The sequence below is a fragment of the Protomyctophum parallelum genome, assembly GCF_964188405.1.
Source record: "Protomyctophum parallelum genome assembly, chromosome: 1".
Classification (NCBI taxonomy): Eukaryota; Metazoa; Chordata; class Actinopteri; order Myctophiformes; family Myctophidae; genus Protomyctophum; species Protomyctophum parallelum.
The window spans coordinates 2,651,042-2,671,907 of record NC_139697.1 but is presented as its reverse complement, the minus strand read 5'-3'; the positions used below and the strand labels follow the sequence as shown (position 1 = coordinate 2,671,907).

The following is a 20,866-nucleotide window of genomic DNA, read 5'->3' as shown; positions in this document are numbered from 1 at the left end:
ATGGAGTGAATAGTGACCTGTACCGTGGGGTTGAAGTAAAACATGGAGTGAATAGTGACCTGTACCGTGGGGTTGAAGTAAAACATGGAGTGAATAGTGACCTGTACCTTGGGGTTGAAGTAAAACATGGAGTGAATAGTGACCTTGGGGTTGAAGTAAAACATGGAGTGAATAGTGACCTGTACCTTGGGGTTGAAGTAAAACATGGAGTGAATAGTGGCCTGTACCTTGGGGTTGAAGTAGCGACAGGACTGCGGCTGCGAGCCTCCGAACAGAGCGATGCGGTAGTCGTGTTTCTTGCGTCGCGGTCGGCTGCTCTCGCCGAGGTCCTCGCGGTCCTCGGGCGACAGCAGGTGATAGCGCATCCCGCCTATCAGGGCGGAGGGAAGGCGGAGTCAGTCAAGAGGGAAGGCGGAGTCAGTCTGTGTCTATGAAAAAAAATGTCTTTGGTTTCCGACGCTAGACCTTTTGGTGTTTTAAAGGTATATTCAGTGATTTCACTCAAAAAACCGTAGGTTTCGTTTTTGGCTGGGACCTAAGCCTTTCATCCAATCAGGATAGAGAGCCAAAAATGAAACCTAAGGTTTTTTGAACCCCAGGGGTTAACTGGGGACAGGGAGGAACTCCTTATATGGTCAGCACACTCTATAGTAGAGAGGATTATCACAACGAAACAAAAAAATAAGTGTTATTTGAATTAAGTGAAATCACTGAATATACCTTTAAGATTCAAGATTCAAGATTCAATAATTTATTTGCCATGTCAACAAGTGATAGGAATTTGTCTTGGTTCATACTCAACATATACAGACAACCATAGATACACAAACAAGAAGGACAGTACAATACAAAAACAAAAACCAGCAGCATAGGAAATTACATTCAGTTTCTTTTAAAGTGCTATATGTATATACTATGAGTTCAGATGTCTAATGGCTACGGGGTAAGTGCTATCCCTGAAGCGACATGTTGAGCTCTGGATACTTCTATATCTCCTGCCTGATGGGAGGAGATTGAAGAGGTGATGTGCAGGATGGGAGTTGTAGTTCATATAGCTCCTTCCTGATGGGAGGAGATTGAAGAGGTGATGTGCAGGATGGGAGTTGTCTGCAATGATTTTATTTGCCTTCCTAATTATTCTGGTGGAGTAGAGTGAGGAAAGTGTAGGGAGGCTGCATCCTATGTTTTTTGATGCGCGACGTACTACTCTTTCAAGCTTTAATTTGTCTTGAGAGGTTGTGTGACCAAACCAGACAAGCATGGAGAAGGTGAGAACACTTTCAATAGTGGCCCTGTAGAAGTGAGTCATGGCTGCTTGGCTGACTTTGAACTTCTTAAGCTGCCGCAGGAAATAGAGACGCTGGTGTGATTTACTTATTATGAGACTGGTGTTAAGATCCCATGATAAGGATTCATGGATGGTGGTCCCTAGGAACCGGAAGGAGGAAACTCTTTCTACCTCTTCCCCATTGATGAAGGGGGGGGGGGGAGGGGAATCGATTTCTAAAATCTATAAACATCTCTTTGGTTTTAGAGATGTTTAGAATCAAGTTGTAACTCTCACACCATTTTACCAGCTCCTCTACTGCTCTGCGGTAGTCGGTTTCAACCTCGTTGGTAATAAGACCTACTAAGGATGTGTCACCAGCAAACTTATACATCATAAATGTACTAAAGTGAGATTGACAGAAATGAGTGTATAATGAGTAGAGAAGTGGAGAAAGGACGCACCCCTGGGGGCCCCTGTGTTTAGGAGCCTCGACAGCGAGACGAGATCACCTATTTTGACCACCTGTTTCCTGTTACATAGAAAATTAAAGATCCATTTACATAGAGGTGTACTGACGCCTAGCTCCTGTAGGGTTGAGATCAGCTTCCCAGGCACTATTGTATTAAATGCGGAGCTGAAGTCAACAAAAAGTACATGAGCATTACTGTAGGTGGATCTGGATTCTAGGTGTTGGGTAATAGTGTGCAGACAGAGGGATACTGCATCATCTACACTCCATATTTGCTCTGTAGGCAAATTGGTGGGGGTCTAGTGCTATGCTGGACAGGTGTTTACAGACCAGTCGCTCAAAGACTTTCATAATGACAGATGTTAGGGCAACAGGCCCATAGTCATGATATTATTTTTCTTTGGGACAGGGATGATAACCGCAGATTTAAAGCAAGCAGGCACAGTACAGAGTTCAAGTGACCAGTTGAAAATGGAAGTGAGGATAGGTGCAAGTTGGTCAGCACAGTGCTTTAGTGTGGCAGACGACACGCCATCAGGCCCTGCCGCCTTTCTGGGGTTTTGCTGACGGAGCAACAGTCTGACATCATGTTCATGTATGTTGGGTGGAGAGAGAAAAGAGGGGGACTGGTGGTTTTCACTATCGAACCGACAATAAAAATCATTAAGCCTCCCAGGAAGGGAGGGGTCCCTGTCTGGGACATGGTGTTTGGTTTTATAGTCAGTGATGTCCTGCAAACCCTGCCATACACCTTTGATGTCATTTGCTTGCAGTTTGTTTTCAAGCTTCACTTTATAGGAGGCCTTAGCCTTGGAAACAGCACGCTGAAATTCATATTTCAGTCTCTTATAATTCCCCATATCTCCACGTTTATAAGCAGCATGTTTCTCTCTACAAAGCGATCTCACTTCATTATTGAACCAGGGCTTGCTGTTGTTAAAAACCGTAATGGTCCTTGTGGGAATACAGACACTCTCACAGAAGTGAATGTAAGACGTAACAGTGTCAGTGTACGTGTCAATATCCTGACCATCAGTCCAGAGGTTAGTCCATTCTGTGGACTCCAAACAGTCCTGTAATGTATCGATGGCTTGTGTAGACCATTTCCTACATAGTTTGACAGTTGGTTTTGCCACCTTTAGTTTCTGGCGATACTTGGGGACTAGGAGAATGGTGTTGTGGTCGGACTCACCGAGAGGAGCTCTAGCCACTGCGTGATATGCCTCTGGGATGGTCGAGTAGCACTGGCAAGCAATATGTTATACTTGAAACTATTGAAAAATAGCAGACCTACAAGCTCGTAGCGCGGCACCACCGAGTGGCTCCGCTACCAGCTTGTAGGTCTGCTATTTCCGAAAGATCGTGAAAATGTGGCGCAAATCTTTGAATATTACAGTCTTTCAGATGGAACGTTTTTTAACTCAAATCTTTGCTTCCCTGAAACATAATTATTTTCAGACGGGGGTCGGCGGGCAATTACATACATTTCTGGGGAAATGAAAATGAAATTGAAATTTCTATGAAAATGTTTGAGAACGACTGACACACAGAAAACTGTCAGGATTATAGAAGACATTTTGTAGAATCGTCCTCAGATCAAAATGGGCTAATCCTTGAGTCTAATCCTAATCTATGAAGTTACCATTCAGGTTAACAACAATGGCTGACGCAGATCCACGTCTGCAACTGTATGTGTCTGTACTCTGTACGTACATACACAGAATATTTCAAGATTTTTACTTTTTAACCCATTCTGAACGGGAACCCATTTTGGTGTTATAGCATCACGTCGTGCTTTAGCTATTGAAAAATATCAGATCTACAAGCTCGTAGCGCGCCACCGAGTGGCGCGCTACGAGCTTGTAGGTCTGCTATTTTTGGAAAAAAAATCGAAGAACGACTGACATTTTTTATAGAATCTGATCTCAGGTCAGAATGGGTTATAATCAGACCAGTGTGTTGTCCAGTGGAAACCTCGTATGAATCTGATCTCAGGTCAGAATGGGTTAAAGTATATAACAAAAAACTAAAATCCAATAATTTCCAATAAATAAGCGTGTGTGCGTGTGTGCGTGCGTGCGGTGCGCGCGCGCGTGCGTGTGTGTGCGTGTGTGTGCGTGTGTGCGTGTGTGCAGTGCGCGCGTGCGTGCGGTGCGCGTGCGTGCGGTGCGTGTGTGCGGTGTGTGCGTGCGTGCGTGCGTGCGTGCGTGCGTGCGTGCGTGCGTGCGTGCGTGCGTGCGTGCGTGCGTGCGTGCGCGCGTGTGTGTGTGCGTGTGTGTGTGCGTGCGGTGTGTGCGTGCGTGTGCGTGTGTGCCCCTCCGCTCACCGATGACCATCTTGAGGCACTGCGGGTTGTCCTGGATGAGCGGCTCTGCCTGCACCGTCTTGGACAGGAAAGTCTTGGAGACCAGAGGGAACCGCACGCAGCCGAGGACCTCCACCATGTGCTGCTGGCGCTGAGACACGTCGTACTTCATCCAGCGCACCGCCGCGTCGTAGATCTGTGCACGCACGCGCACAGTCACACACACACACACACACACACACACACACACACACACACACACACACACACACACACACACCGCTGCGTCATAGATCTAAACCATAGACTGTAAAAAATATGGACAAAGCGTTCGCCGGGTCTAACATGAACGTAAAATGAAGCCTGTAATAATATGCTAATTCCTGATGTAAGTCGCCATCTTTCTAGATCCGTTTGGTACCAGCTGGCCATTGGCTGCCCAGACAACGAGGCGGGACTTCCCCCCTTCTTCTCCGTTGGTTTTTATTTTGACTCGAGTGGGAGGGGAATCCCGATCATAGACTGTAACGGTAGCCACGCCCCTCAGAACATACGCGACTTTATGGTCATTTTTTTAATTAATGGGACCATAATTTTCCAAAAAGAATATTATGACATGATAAATGAGACTTTAAACGACTGGAAGAAGAAAGTATTCATGACCATGTTTATTAAGGTAATACAGTCTAGGTGAAGTTGGGCCAAAATACATGGGCCTCTATGGAGCTTTTTGGGTCCAGTCTAGCGCCACAACAGGCCATTATATGAACTACCGATTTCAAATGAGGCTTCACGAAATATCTGGCTGACTGCCCCCCTGATCTAAACACAGCAGCCCATACTCAAGAGTCCCCCGTGTCCCCTATAGGGTAGGTACCCTCACATGTTCTCCCCGTGTCCCCTATAGGGTAGGTACCCTCACATGTTCTCCCCGTGTCCCCTATAGGGTAGGTACCCTCACATGTTCTCCCCGTGTCCCCTAGGGTAGGTACCCTCATATGTTCTCCCCGTGTCCCCTATAGGGTAGGTACCCTCACATGTTCTCCCCGTGTCCCCTAGGGTAGGTACCCTCACATGTTCTCCCCGTGTCCCCTAGGGTAGGTACCCTCACATGTTCTCCCCGTGTCCCCTATAGGGTAGGTACCCTCACATGTTCTCCCCGTGTCCCCTAGGGTAGGTACCCTCACATGTTCTCCCCGTGTCCCCTATAGGGTAGGTACCCTCACATGTTCTCCCCGTGTCCCCTATAGGGTAGGTACCCTCACATGTTCTCCCCCGTGTCCCCTATAGGGTAGGTACCCTCACATGTTCTCCCCGTGTCCCCTAGGGTAGGTACCCTCACATGTTCTCCCCGTGTCCCCTAGGGTAGGTACCCTCACAAAAACATGCAGTAATCCTGGTCTCTAAACTGCCTCCCCCTGGCCAGCCGGGGCGCCTGATGGAGGGGAAAGGAACTGGTTGGAATAACGTGTTCCTTCCACACGCTACGTCCAACCAGGGAAACTCCCCCTGTCAGGTGTAAAGGAGCAACTTGGACACTCAGGCATGAAGGAAGCATGAGTTCAAGTTCGTTGCTCTGCCCTTGTCCCCCATATATGGGGACTAGGTTGGTCTCCCCTTGTCCCCCATATATGGGGACTAGGTTGCTCTCCCCTTGTCCCCCATATAGGGGGGACTAGGTTGGTCTCCCCTTGTCCCCCATATATGGGGACTAGGTTGGTCTCCCCTTGTCCCCCATATATGGGGACTAGGTTGGTCTCCCCTTGTCCCCCATATATGGGGACTAGGTTGGTCTCCCCTTGTCCCCCATATATGGGGGACTAGGTTGGTCTCCCCTTGTCCCCTATATATGGGGACTAGGTTGGTCTCCCCTTGTCCCCCATATATGGGGGACTAGGTTGGTCTCCCCTTGTCCCCCATATATGGGGACTAGGTTGGTGGAGGGTGTGTAGAGCCCAGGATCACATTAGATGATTGACACAGGGGTGAAAAATGGGTTACAAAAATCATGGGATAAAAAAATATATATAAAAAAAAGAAAAGAGTCCCCCGATTGAGTCAATAGAGGGTTATGCGCGTGACATCATCATCAAACCAGGAAGTTATGCAGGAACGCCTACTGAGCTTAGAGTATATATATTTATAGAGAAGGCACCCAGAGGAAACCCTGAGGCCAAATGTACATAGTGGCCGAATGAAGGTATTGCAGCCTGGCCCCAAACACATGAACGCGCTGTCCGTCCGTTAACTATCATTGAACACGTTCACGACGGACGACGCTCGTGCGCGTTCAACGGCAGCGCGTTCATGTGTTTGGGGCCACTCACCATTGCAATCCGTCCCAGAATGCACTCTGTTCCTACCAGGAAGGAGGAGTGAATCCGCCTCATGCGCTTTTGAGCAACTTAATGCAAGTGGATGGGAGGAGAACTACAACTTAATGCAAGTGGATGGGAGGAGAACTACAACTTAATGCAAGTGGATGGGAGGAGAACTACAACTTAATGCAAGTGGATGGGAGGAGAACTACAACTTAATGCAAGTGGATGGGAGGAGAACTACAACTTAATGCAAGTGGATGGGAGGAGAACTACAACTTAATGCAAGTGGATGGGAGGAGAACTACAACTCAATGCAAGTGGATGGGAGGAGAACTACAACTTAATGCAAGTGGATGGGAGGAGAACTACAACTTAATGCAAGTGGATGGGAGGAGAACTCGGGTGTCTTCTCTATAGATATATATACTCTATGCTACTGAGTGGCAAAAAAACTACTTTCTGGCCTTGACAGACCAGACATCCACACAGAAAAGTCCTATCTGATCACATTAAACAACATTAAACAACATTAAACAATGTTAAACTCACTTTGCATGTTGATTTGCCACTCGATGTGCTATTCACTTTAAGCCATTTTGGGGCGGGAGCCCCTTTTGGTGTTAGCATCATGTTATACTTTAGCTATTGAAAAACAGCAGACCTACAAGCTCATAAGAGCTTGTAGATCTGCTATTTATTTTTTTTTAAATCGAAGAACGACTGACACACATAGAAACATAGCTTTTTCAGAAAACTGTCATTTTCAAACAGACATTTTTAGAATCTGATCTCAGGTCAGAATGGGTTAAGCATGTGCATGCCGTCTATTCTCTGCTGTGCTTGGTGCCCCCTTGTCTGTGTGTGTGTGTGTGTGTGTGTGTGTGTGTGTGTGTGTGTGTGTGTGTGTGTGTGTGTGTGTGTGTGTGTGTGTGTGTGACTGACTGTGCGTGCGTGCGTGCGTACCTGGGCCTCGGCGCGGACCGTCAGCTGGTCCTGGGTCAGTGTGCGTGCGTATACCTGTGCCTCGGCGCGCACCGTCAGCTGATCCTGGGTCAGTGTGCGTGCGTATACCTGTGCCTCGGCGCGCACCGTCAGCTGGTCCTGGGTCAGTGTGCGTGCGTACCTGGGCCTCGGCGCGCACCGTCAGCTGATCCTGGGTCAGTGTGTGTGTGTATACCTGTGCCTCGGCGCGCACCGTCAGCTGGTCCTGGGTCAGTGTGTGTGTGTATACCTGTGCCTCGGCGCGCACCGTCAGCTGGTCCTGGGTCAGTGTGCGTGTATACCTGTGCCTCGGCGCGCACCGTCAGCTGATCCTGGTGCAGCAGGTGTGTGAGCTGACAGACGTCCAGCGTCAGGAACTCGTCCAGCCGGTAGACCTCGGTGAAATGCATCTGGACGAAGACCTCTGCTGCCCCCTTCAGCTCAGGACAGTCCATGCAGTCTGCCAGGGCCGCGATGCCTACAGACGCCACACACACACACACACACACACACACACACACACACACACATCAGTCCATGCAGTCTGCCAGGGCCGCGATGCCTACAGACGCCACACACACACACACACACACACACACACACACACACACACATCAGTCCATGCAGTCTGCCAGGGCCGCGATGCCTACACACACACACACACACACACACATCAGTCCATGCAGTCTGCCAGGGCCGCGATGCCTACAGACACACACACACACACACACACACACACACACACACACACACACACACACACACACACACACACACACACACACACACACACACACACATCAGTCCATGCAGTCTGCCAGGGCCGCGATGCCTACACACACACACACACACACACACACACACACACACACACACACACACACAGCCGATCTACAAGCTCTACGAGCATGCTGAACACACAGCCGATCTACAAGCTCTACGAGCATGCTGAACACACAGCCGATCTACAAGCTCTACGAGCATGCTGAACACACAGCCGATCTACAAGCTCTACGAGCATGCTGAACACATAGCCGATCTACAAGCTCTACGAGCATGCTGAACACACAGCCGATCTACAAGCTCTACGAGCATGCTGAACACATAGCCGATCTACAAGCTCTACGAGCGTGTAGATCGGCTATTTTCAGCATGCAACCAAGTGTGAAATGACTTACACTGGACCTCATGTCCACTATAGTCCCTTCCTAACATTTTAGTCTAGTTTTATTTGTTGAGGAAATTGTCAATATACAGTATTTAGTCTTAGTCATCATAGCTTAGTTTTCCTTTAGTTTGTCTGTCTGTCTGTCTGTCTGTCTGTCTGCCTGTCTGTCTGTCTGCCTGCCTGTCTGTCTGTCTGTCTGTCTGTCTGTCTGTCTGTCTGCCTGTCTGTCTGTCTGTCTGTCTGCCTGCCTGTCTGTCTGCCTGCCTGTCTGTCTGCCTGTCTGTCTGTCTGCCTGCCTGTCTGCCTGTCTGTCTGTCTGTCTGTCTGTCTGTCTGTCTCAATGCCTCACGTATCCAAACGTGACATGCAAAAGGTCAAATCAACACGGTAACACTGAATAAAGACTACATTACTTACAATATTTAAATCATATTCACATATTGTGCCAATTCTCAGTTAGGCACACTGGCCAAACGCTGCATCAGCTTTTTATTCATTCTTCAAAAATCTTTAAGACTTTATTACCAACTATTAGTCTATTACTGTAACTATGACTGTAACTATGACTAACTATTACTGTAACTATGACTGTAACTATTACTGTAACTATGACTGTAACTATGACTGTAACTATGACTGTAACTATGACTGTAACTATGACTGTAACTAGCGGTGCTGGAGATTTCCTTTAGCATGTGACCTAAATATACCTTTTCTACGTGTAATGATGACCTCATCAATGAGGATCATATTGGATGTGTGCTGCTCACCCAGACATGTCATGTCATGTCATGTGATGATGTCATGTGATGTGATGATGTCATGTCATGTGATGACGACATGTCATAAAATAAAAACATAAAAATGTCTACAGAGGCTGCCTGTCGAAGGTACAGTGGGAGTTTGTTAAACTACAGAGGCTGCCTGTCGAAGGTACAGTGGGAGTTTGTTAAACTACAGAGGCTGCCTGTCGAAGGTACAGTGGGAGTTTGTTAAACTACAGAGGCTGCCTGACGAAGGTACAGTGGGAGTTTGTTAAACTACAGAGGCTGCCTGTCGAAGGTACAGTGGGAGTTTGTTAAACTACCGAGGCTGCCTGTCGAAGGTACAGTGGGAGTTTGTTAAACTACAGAGGCTGCCTGATGAAGGTACAGTGGGAGTTTGTTAAACTACAGAGGCTGCCTGTCGAAGGTACAGTGGGAGTTTGTTAAACTACAGAGGCTGCCTGTCGAAGGTACAGTGGGAGTTTGTTAAACTACAGAGGCTGCCTGTCGAAGGTACAGTGGGAGTTTGTTAAACTACAGAGGCTGCCTGTCGAAGGTACAGTGGGAGTTTGTTAAACTACCGAGGCTGCCTGTCGAAGGTACAGTGGGAGTTTGTTAAACTACAGAGGCTGCCTGATGAAGGTACAGTGGGAGTTTGTTAAACTACAGAGGCTGCCTGTCGAAGGTACAGTGGGAGTTTGTTAAACTACAGAGGCTGCCTGTCGAAGGTACAGTGGGAGTTTGTTAAACTACAGAGGCTGCCTGTCGAAGGTACAGTGGGAGTTTGTTAAACTACAGAGGCTGCCTGTCGAAGGTACAGTGGGAGTTTGTTAAACTACAGAGGCTGCCTGTCGAAGGTACAGTGGGAATTTGTTAAACTACAGAGGCTGCCTGTCGAAGGTACAGTGGGAGTTTGTTAAACTACAGAGGCTGCCTGTCGAAGGTACAGTGGGAGTTTGTTAAAATACAGAGGCTGCCTGTCGAAGGTACAGTGGGAGTTTGTTAAACTACAGAGGCTGCCTGACGAAGGTACAGTGGGAGTTTGTTAAACTACAGAGGCTGCCTGACGAAGGTACAGTGGGAGTTTGTTAAACTACAGAGGCTGCCTGACGAAGGTACAGTGGGAGTTTGTTAAACTACAGAGGCTGCCTGTCGAAGGTACAGTGGGAGTTTGTTAAACTACAGAGGCTGCCTGTCGAAGGCACAGTGGGAGTTTGTTAAACTACAGAGGCTGCCTGTCGAAGGTATAGTGGGAGTTTGTTAAACTACAGAGGCTGCCTGTCGAAGGTACAGTGGGAGTTTGTTAAACTACAGAGGCTGCCTGTCGAAGGTACAGTGGGAGTTTGTTAGTTAAACTACAGAGGCTGCCTGTCGAAGGTACAGTGGGAGTTTGTTAAACTACAGAGGCTGCCTGTCGAAGGTATAGTGGGAGCTTGTTAAACTACAGAGGCTGCCTGTCGAAGGTACATTGGGAGTTTGTTAAACTACAGACGCTGCCTGTCGAAGGTACAGTGGGAGTTTGTTAAACTACAGAGGCTGCCTGTCGAAGGTACAGTGGGAGTTTGTTAAACTACAGAGGCTGCCTGTCGAAGGTACAGTGGGAGTTTGTTCCATGCCGACGGCCCGTAGAAGCAAAACGCTGCTTCCCCATGTGATGTGATGTGATGTGATGTGATGTGATGTGATGTGATGATGTCATGTCATGTCATGTGATGATGTCATTTGATGATGTCATGTCATGTGATGTGATGTCATGTCATGTCATGTGATGATGTCATGTCATGTGATGTGTGCTGCTCACCCACCCAGACAGTTGGTGGCGTCGATCTGTCCTTTGAGGAAGTCCACACACATCTTCTTGACCGGTTCAATCTGGTACTGGTTGGCTGCGTCCAGCAGCGACTGGACGTTACTGCTGTTCACCGAGATCCTGGCGCACGCACACACACACACGCACGCACGCACACACACACACACACACACGCGCGCACACCTGCGGGTCAGGACAGTCCTAGTCCAGGAGGTTCTCAACCTGTGGGTCACTGGACCATGTTCACCAATAGTCATCTGTGGTAACGACTCAAACTAAATGGAATGCCTCGACTGCTACGAGTTGTTTTGTTTATCTTCTTATAAATCGGTCCCAAAACATTGTGTTCATTGTCATGATTTGTCACGATCCGAGTTGGCTTTGTCCACGGCGTAACCGTCTTTAAATAAATACTTTAAGAAAAGCCTATGAGAAAAATGCATTGGGATTCATTTCCTGGGCCACTCGTTGTTCTGAAAGGGGGAGGGACTGCGACGCTCTATAGAGCGTCTCTCACCTGGTCTCACCTGGTCTCACCTGGTCTCACCTGGTCTCTCACCTGGCTGTGTAGATTACCACTACAGAGCGTTGCAGCCCCGCCCCCCCTCGAGAGACCCGGAAACTAAATCGCCGTTCATTTTCCTCATAGACTTTTCAGAAAGTATTTATTTAAAGACGTTTACACGCCGCGGACAAAGACAACTCTTTATTTAAAGACGTTTTTACGCCGCTGGACAAAGACAACTCTTTATTTAAAGACGTTTTTACGCCGCTGGACAAAGACAACTCTTTATTTAAAGACGTTTATACGCCGCTGGACAAAGACAACTCTTTATTTAAAGACGTTTTTACGCTGCTGGACAAAGACAACTCTTTATTTAAAGACGTTTTTACGCTGCTGGACAAAGACAACTCTTTATTTAAAGACGTTTATACGCCGCTGGACAAAGACAACTCTTTATTTAAAGACGTTTTTACGCTGCTGGACAAAGACAACTCTTTATTTAAAGACGTTTTTACGCTGCTGGACAAAGACAACTCTTTATTTAAAGACGTTTTTACGCTGCTGGACAAAGACAACTCTTTATTTAAAGACGTTTTTACGCTGCTGGACAAAGACAACTCTTTATTTAAAGACGTTTATACGCTGCTGGACAAAGACAACTCTTTATTTAAAGACGTTTATACGCTGCTGGACAAAGACAACTCTTTATTTAAAGACGTTTATACGCTGCTGGACAAAGACAACTCTTTATTTAAAGACGTTTATACGCTGCTGGACAAAGACAACTCTTTATTTAAAGACGTTTATACGCTGCTGGACAAAGACAACTCTTTATTTAAAGACGTTTATACGCTGCTGGACAAAGACAACTCTTGTCGTGACAAATCATGACAATAAACACAATGTTTCGGGCCGAACAAAGAATTAGAAAGTAGATTTAAAAAAAACACTTTTTTTTCGTTGTTTTTCTTCGTTGTTTGGTCCATGATTTGTCACGACTCGAGTTGGCTTCGTACGACGCTTAAAAAGTATTTAAAGGACAACTTTAGTTTGTTTTCTACCAAGGTTCATGTTTTAGGTTGTTATTAGAGAAAGTAAAAGGTGAGTGTTAATTTGTTTTTCATTTGCTGCTTTCTTTCGTTTTAGGAATTTTAGCTGTTTTTGACAGGGGGGGGCGGGGGCATTCGAACAAGGGGCTAAATATGTATTTATTTAAAAAAAATGTCATAGCGATTTATTTTTTTATTCTTTACTATAGTCCTACTAGACCCCAGGAAATTACATTTGGCCGCAAAAGATCATGGGATCTACTGAATGTGTGAAACTGAAATATTGAGCCTATACACACAGTGTGGCTTCCCCCCAGTAGACTACCATGACATTATACTGTACATAGTAAAAGTTGACATAGTAAAACATGCATAAACTTTTTCCTTAATGATTATATCTGCTTTCAGTATTTATGTATGATGTATTTTCTCGTTGTTGTAGCGGTCAATTTGTATTGTGTGTGTGTGTGTGTGTGTGTGTGGGGAGGGGGGGTCCAACAGCCACATTTTCCACGATAAAAAAAAAAGAAAATAGCAGATCTACAAGCTCGTAGATCTGCTATTTTGACCAACAGTTAAAGTTATACGACATAATGCTTTTAAAATGCCAAACGGGGTTCCCGCCCAGAACTAAGAATTAAGCCAATCAAACATCACCTGGCTGTGTAGATGAGAACGGGGTTAAGCCAATCAGCTCACCTGGCTGTGTAGATGAACTCCACCAGCAGTCCAATCACGTCAGGCTCAGCGCTCCTCAACTCCACCTCGCGGGCTGTGGACTCCAACATACTGGCTGGAGAAGGGGGGGGGGGGGGGGGGGGGGGGGGGGAGGGGTTCAATGCCTTGCCCAGGGGCACTTCAGCGGTGGTCATTTTTTAACCCTCTTATGGCTACCCTTAATAACATCTTATTGTGCATTGGGCCAGCTTTGGCGACTTTTTGAATGGCAATAAAAAGATGTGCGATATGACCACAATGTCACGAAATGTCTCATTTTAAAGCTGCAAGTCTCTACTTTACACCGAAAAAATAATTATGTTTCTAGCATGTTCCATTGTTTACTTATAAGCATTTTAGTACACCTTGGTTTCAGTTTTCACTAAAAACGCTAAAATCGAAGAACCACTGACATAGAAACATAGAAAACTGTCAGGATCTAGAAGACATTTTTAGAATCTGATCTCGTGTCAGAATGAAAACTGTCAGGATCTAGAAGACATTTTTAGAATCTGATCTCGGGTCAGAATGAAAACTGTCAGGATCTAGAAGACATTTTTAGAATCTGATCTCGGGTCAGAATGAAAACTGTCAGGATCTAGAAGACATTTTTAGAATCTGATCTCGGGTCAGAATGAAAACTGTCAGGATCTAGAAGACATTTTTAGAATCTGATCTCGGGTCAGAATGAAAACTGTCAGGATCTAGAAGACATTTTTAGAATCTGATCTCGGGTCAGAATGGGTTAATTGTCTTTGAGGTCATGTCACGCCTAGCCTCGGTACCAGGCTTTCATTTTTGTTGGTGCAAAAATGTAAAGCCTGGAGGAACGCATTGGCCGCTCTGGTCTAAATGTAAAGCCTGGAGGAACGCATTGGCCGCTCTGGTCTAAATGTAAAGCCTGGAGGAACGCATTGGCCGCTCTGGTCTAAATGTAAAGCCTGGAGGAACGCATTGGCCGCTCTGGTCTAAATGTAAAGCCTGGAGGAACGCATTGGCCGCTCTGGTCTAAATGTAAAGCCTGGATGAACGCATTGGCCGCTCTGGTCTAAATGTAAAGCCTGGAGGAACGCATTGGCCGCTCTGGTCTAAAAGTGGGAGTCAACCCTTTCCGGGTGGGCGTCGCTCCAAATGATGTGACGTAGCGCTGCACTAGGGGGGAGAGGAGGGGCCGGGGGTGACGGACAGATCGATGAGATCCAATCAGGGCGTGCGCAAATCTCAGCCGCGACCTGCCCCTCTAGACCAGAAACCTAACACGTTAGCTCAGGCTAGAGTAGGGCTGACCCCCAAAGAATATTTTAGCTTAAAAAAAAAAAGGAAAGAAAACAAAACAATCGAAGGTCAGCTCTAGTTTGGAGGGTTTTTTTTAGCCCATTCTGACCTGAGATCAGATTCTAAAAATGTCTTCTAGATCCTGACAGTTTTCAACAAATAAAAGCGAAAACGGTCGCATTTTCGCACATTCGCCACTGATGTGGAAGCTTGCATGGACTTCAATTGGGTTTTTTTAAATGCGAATTATTCGCACGAATATATCGCGTCGCTAATTCGCCAGTGTGTAATGACCTTAAAAAATATCTTCTACATCCTGACAGTTTTCATTCTGACCTGAGATCAGTTTCTAAACATATCTTCTACATCCTGACAATTTTCATTCTGACCTGAGATCAGATTCTAAACATATCTTCTACATCCTGACAGTTTTCATTCTGACCTGAGATCATATTCTAAAAAATATCTTCTACATCCTGACAGTTTTCATTCTGACCTGAGATCATATTCTAAACATATCTTCTACATTCTGACAGTTTTCATTCTGACCTGAGATCAGATTCTAAACATATTTTCTACATCCTGACAGTTTTCATTCTGACCTGAGATCAGATTCTAAACATATCTTCTACATCCTGACAGTTTTCATTCTGACCTGAGATCAGATTCTAAACATATCTTCTACATCCTGACAGTTTTCTGATAAAGCTATGTTTCTATGTCAGTCGTTTTTAGATTTTTCAAAAATAGCAGACCTACAAGTTCATAGTGCGGCACTCGGTGGCGCGCTATGAGCTTGTAGATCTGCTATTTTTCAATAGCTAAAGCATAACATAATGCTAACACCAAAAGGGGGTTCCCGCCCCAAAAATGGGTTAGATTGTAGATCAGCTATTTCCACCACTTTTGGAAAATGATGGAAAAGTAAACATTTACAAACATTTTTCCAACATGGAAACTTTGGATTATGACGGTCGATTATGCAAAAAAATGATTGAGATACTTGTGACAGGCCTATCTGTGCCGTGACTTGTGTGTGTGTGTGTGTGTGTGCGTGACTGTGTGCGTGTGTGCGTGACTGTGTGTGTGTGTGCGTGCGTGTGTACGTGCACTCACTGGTAAACATGAGGCTGAAGAAGTGGCTGGCTGCAGCCAGCACCACTCTGTGCACCGGGAAGTGCTTTCCTTGGACCACCAGCACCACATCGCACAGTGTACCCTGAAATATACACATCACACATAGTACCCTGAAATATAACACATCACACATAGTACCCTGAAATATAACACATCGCACAGTGTACCCTGAAATATACACATCACACAGTGTACCCTGAAATATACACATCACACAGTGTACCCTGAAATATACACATCACACAGTGTACCCTGAAATATACACATCACACAGTGTACCCTGAAATATACACATCACACATAGTACCCTGAAATATACACATCACACATAGTACCCTGAAATATACACATCACATAGTACCCTGAAATATACACATCACACAGTGTACCCTGAAATACACACATCACACAGTGTACCCTGAAATATACACATCACACAGTACCCTGAAATATAACACATCGCACAGTGTACCCTGAAATATAACACATCACACAGTGTACCCTGAAATATAACACATCGCACAGTGTACCCTGAAATATAACACATCGCACAGTGTACCCTGAAATATACACATCACACAGTGTACCCTGAAATATACACATCGCACAGTGTACCCTGAAATATACACATCACACAGTGTACCCTGAAATATACACATCACACAGTGTACCCTGAAATATACACATCACACAGTGTACCCTGAAATATACACATCGCACAGTGTACCCTGAAATATACACATCACACAGTGTACCCTGAAATATACACATCGCACAGTGTACCCTGAAATATACACATCACACAGTGTACCCTGAAATAAACACATCACACAGTGTACCCTGAAATATACACATCACACAGTGTACCCTGAAATAAACACATCACACAGTGTACCCTGAAATATACACATCACACAGTGTACCCTGAAATATACACATCACACAGTGTACCCTGAAATATACACATCACACAGTGTACCCTGAAATATACACATCACACAGTGTACCCTGAAATATACACATCACACATAGTACCCTGAAATATACACATCACACAGTGTACCCTGAAATATACACATCACACAGTGTACCCTGAAATATACACATCACACAGTGTACCCTGAAATATACACATCACACAGTGTACCCTGAAATATACACATCACACAGTGTACCCTGAAATATACACATCACACATAGTACCCTGAAATATACACATCACACAGTGTACCCTGAAATATACACATCACACAGTGTACCCTGAATTAGACACATTACATCACATAGTACCCTGAAATATACACATCACACAGTGTACCCTGAATTAGACACATTACATCACATAGAAGTACCCTGAAATATACACATAGAAGGCCGTGCGTGACGGGGCGTTGCGCTGCGTCGGCCTCTTCTTTGGGTGTCTTACCTGCGCAGGTAAGATTATATTAAACAAGCTCCCCCCCTCACGTCTTGTTTTACGGCCTGTCGAAAAATGGCGGCTCGGAATATTACTCATAACATGTGTACGGGGGATTTTTATGAAAAACAATCTCGGCAGATTGAAAGAGGATAATTCAAGCTTGGACTACAGCTGCAATGTTGGTGAGTTTGACGTCGTTTAACCCATTCTGAACGGGCACCCATTTTGGTGTCGGCATCATGTCATGCTTTAGCTATTGAAAAATAGCAGATCTACAAGCTCATATCGCGCCACCGAGTGGCGCGATACGAGCTTGTAGGTCTGCTATTTTTGAAAAAAAAAAAAAAAAAACGATTTTTTTTTTAGAATCTGATCTCAGGTCAGAATGGGTTCATCAGACCAGTGTGTGTCCGGCGGAAACCTCGTATGAATCTGATCTCAGGTCAGAATGGGTTAAGACAAGCAGATCGCAAACGCAAATTGGATGAGTGGGGAGTCAATGGAGGGCACCGCGTCCAAAACATTTGAAAGGCTAACCGAGGGTGCCGAAAAGGGCTACCACTAACTCACTTAACTAACTCACTTAACTCACTAACTAACTTATGATGACATAATAATAATAAACTTTATTTATATATAGCACCTTTCATACATGAATGTAGCTCAAAGTGCTTTACAGAGCAGAGAAGATAATGAAAGCAAAACAAAACAGCATTAAAACAGGCAAGCAGTTAAAACAATAGGACAATGGTACAAAGATAAGAACAGATAAAATAAGGCAACGACATTAAAAACAAGCAGAATAAAAATAATAAAAACATAAAGATCACTTAAAAGCAATGTTGTAGAGGTGGGTCTTGAGCTGAGCTTTAAAAATGTCTACAGAGGCTGCCTGACGAAGGTACAGTGGGAGCTTGTTCCATGCCGACGGCCCGTAGAAGCAAAAAGCTGCTTCCCCGTATTTTTTTGTTGCCACCTCTCTAGGCAAAACGAGCAGGCCAGCAGTGGAAGACCTTAGCGGGCGGTTTGGGACATATTTAGGCAGGCAGTCATGTAGGTAGGAAGGTGCAAGACCATTGAGAGCTTTATAGACAAGTAAAATAATTTTAAAATAAATCCTAAAAACAACAGGAAGCCAGTGCAGTGATGCCAAAACTGGAGTAATATGTTCTCTCATCTTAGTTCTAGTTACAACTCTGGCTGCTGCATTTTGGACAAGTTGTAGCCTGTTTGTTGTTTTCTTAGGCAGTCCTGACAATTCAATTCAGAATCACATGACACTGCATGCTCTTTACTTGCGCAAGCAGAGCACGCAAGTAATATTTTCGCCCGGTCCGTATGCACCGTCCCAGCCAACCCGCCACTTTTGATGCGTATGCAAATAAAACAGCAAATTTGTGCCTGATTTGCTGGGACCAGATTACATACATGACCATATTTCTTACGTCATCATTGAGAGCTATAGTCATACATGTACTATATATATAATCTGTAAAATAAAATAGCAAATTGTGCCTGACTTGCTGGGACCAGAGTACATGGTGTGTATATGTATGACTAGCTCTCAATGATGACGTAAGAAATATGGTCATTTGTGTAATCTGGTCCCAGCAAATCAGGCACAAATTTGCTGTTTTATTTGCATACGCATCAAAAGTGGCGGGTTGGCTGGGACGGTTTTTGGCGCAAAGTAACCAAAGTATACCGCTAATCAACTTACAAATTATATATATAGTATATGTATGACTATCTCTCAATGATGACGTAAGAAATATGGTCATGTATGTAATCTGGTCCCAGCAAATCAGGCACAATTTGCTGTTTTATTTGCATACGCATCAAAATTGGCGGGTTGGCTGGGATGGTTTTTGGCGCAAAGTAACCACAGTATACCGCTAATCAACTTACAAATTACATATATATATATATAGTATATTTATAACTAGTTCTCAATGATGACGGAAGACATATGTGGATTAAAGGACCCAATGCCAGAGTGTAATTGGTTTTGGATGGTGACGTAATGACGATATGTTTTAGTGTTGGGAGGCACTGATTGACATATACGTCACCATCCAAATTCGTCACTTACGTATTCATTACGACATTATGTTTCTGGAGTGTATAAAAACAACGGTAGTGTCCAAACAGTAAATCATAAAGCTTTACGTTAGTACATGTAAAAGATAAAGATCTATATATCATTCTTATGTACAGATCACCTAAAACAGACCTTTCAAAATTAAACACATTGCTCGAAAACATGGTAAAGTATCCATCATCTCCGACTTCTGCAGTTATGATAATAGGAGATTTCAATGAAGACCATTATACTGAGAAAGATAGAAGTATAAAGAGCTTCATGTCAAGATTAGGCTTTAAACAATTAAATACAAATCCAACTACAGATTACGGAAGTATTTTAGATCATGTATATTTTAACAAATGTGAAAGTATTATTACAGAAATTGAAGTTAGAGACACATATTACTCTGATCATGATTTAGTATTAATATCACTATAGTCCAAGATGAAATACATTTAAAACAATTGACAATTTACAATAAATAATAAAATAATTATAACATATTTAAATTCAGTTTATACACCTTTTTTTTCATCACATATCAATGATTTATTTTTCTTTGAAAAACTAAAAAGGGATCCAGAATATTTCTAAATTGATAAAACTGTATTTCTTATATAGATAGAAACTTGAACCATACTTAATAATACTAGGTGTTTTACATGCATAAAGTAGGTAGGTAGCAAATAGTTACACCTAATAATTAGTCATTTCAAACGTTCCTTCACAGAGATACTGAGATTCCAAAGTTTACAGCGGTCCAAAGTACTTGCACGCTCTGCTTGTGCACTAGTTGGCCATTTATGGCCTACTAGTGTGCAACAAGCAAGTATGTGAGTGTGAGTGCAGTTCTAGTTATTATCTCTGGTCACTCCAACCTCTCTCACACACACACACACACACACACACACACACACACACACACACACACACACACACACACACACACACACACACACACACAGACAGACTCACAGACTCACAGACAGACAGACAGACAGACAGACAGACAGACAGACAGACTCACAGACAGACAGACAGACAGACTCACAGACAGACAGACAGACAGACTCACAGACAGACAGACTCACAGACAGACAGACAGACTCACAGACAGACAGACTCACAGACAGACAGACAGACAGACAGACAGACTCACAGACTCACATACAGACAGACAGACAGACAGACAGACAGACAGACAGACAGACAGACAGACTCACAGACAGACAGACAGACAGACCTGTTTTCTCAGCGTGTTCATGACTCCCATCACACTGGACAGCTGCCTGTACTCCTCCTTTACGGCAGACTTCCTCTCCGTCTTCTTCTTAGCAGCAGCAGCAGCAGCAGCAGCTGATGCTGACGACGGTGATGAGGCTTTGTCAGCCATGGTGGTACGGTACGGTCCTTCCTTCTATCTCCCAGTCCTCACACCAGTGTCACCACTATAGATAGAGATGGTGGTCCGAATTCCTTCTATCTCCCAGTCCTCACACCAGTGTCACCACTGTGGTGATGGTGGTCCGAATTCCTTCTATCTCCCAGTCCTCACACCAGTGTCACCACTATAGATAGTGATGGTGGTC

General features: G+C 44.7%; 1 protein-coding gene across 1 annotated transcript in view; it reads right to left on the bottom strand.

Annotated features, from left to right (window-relative positions):
• The window catches only part of klhl7 (kelch-like family member 7), a gene marked incomplete at its 3' end in the record, with an annotated part of 47,681 nt that extends 27,056 nt beyond the window's left edge, over positions 1-20,625 (bottom strand). Inside the window, exons 1-7 of the mRNA XM_083785892.1 lie at positions 20,521-20,625; positions 15,751-15,853; positions 13,342-13,435; positions 11,084-11,208; positions 7,649-7,824; positions 4,066-4,240; positions 228-370 (exon numbers count right to left, since the gene is read on the bottom strand). Coding sequence (XP_083642018.1) covers positions 228-370; positions 4,066-4,240; positions 7,649-7,824; positions 11,084-11,208; positions 13,342-13,435; positions 15,751-15,853; positions 20,521-20,550 — 846 coding nt within the window. The 5' untranslated portion in view covers positions 20,551-20,625. The remainder of the gene's footprint in view (positions 1-227; positions 371-4,065; positions 4,241-7,648; positions 7,825-11,083; positions 11,209-13,341; positions 13,436-15,750; positions 15,854-20,520) is intronic.
• Positions 20,626-20,866: the final 241 nt, after the last annotated feature.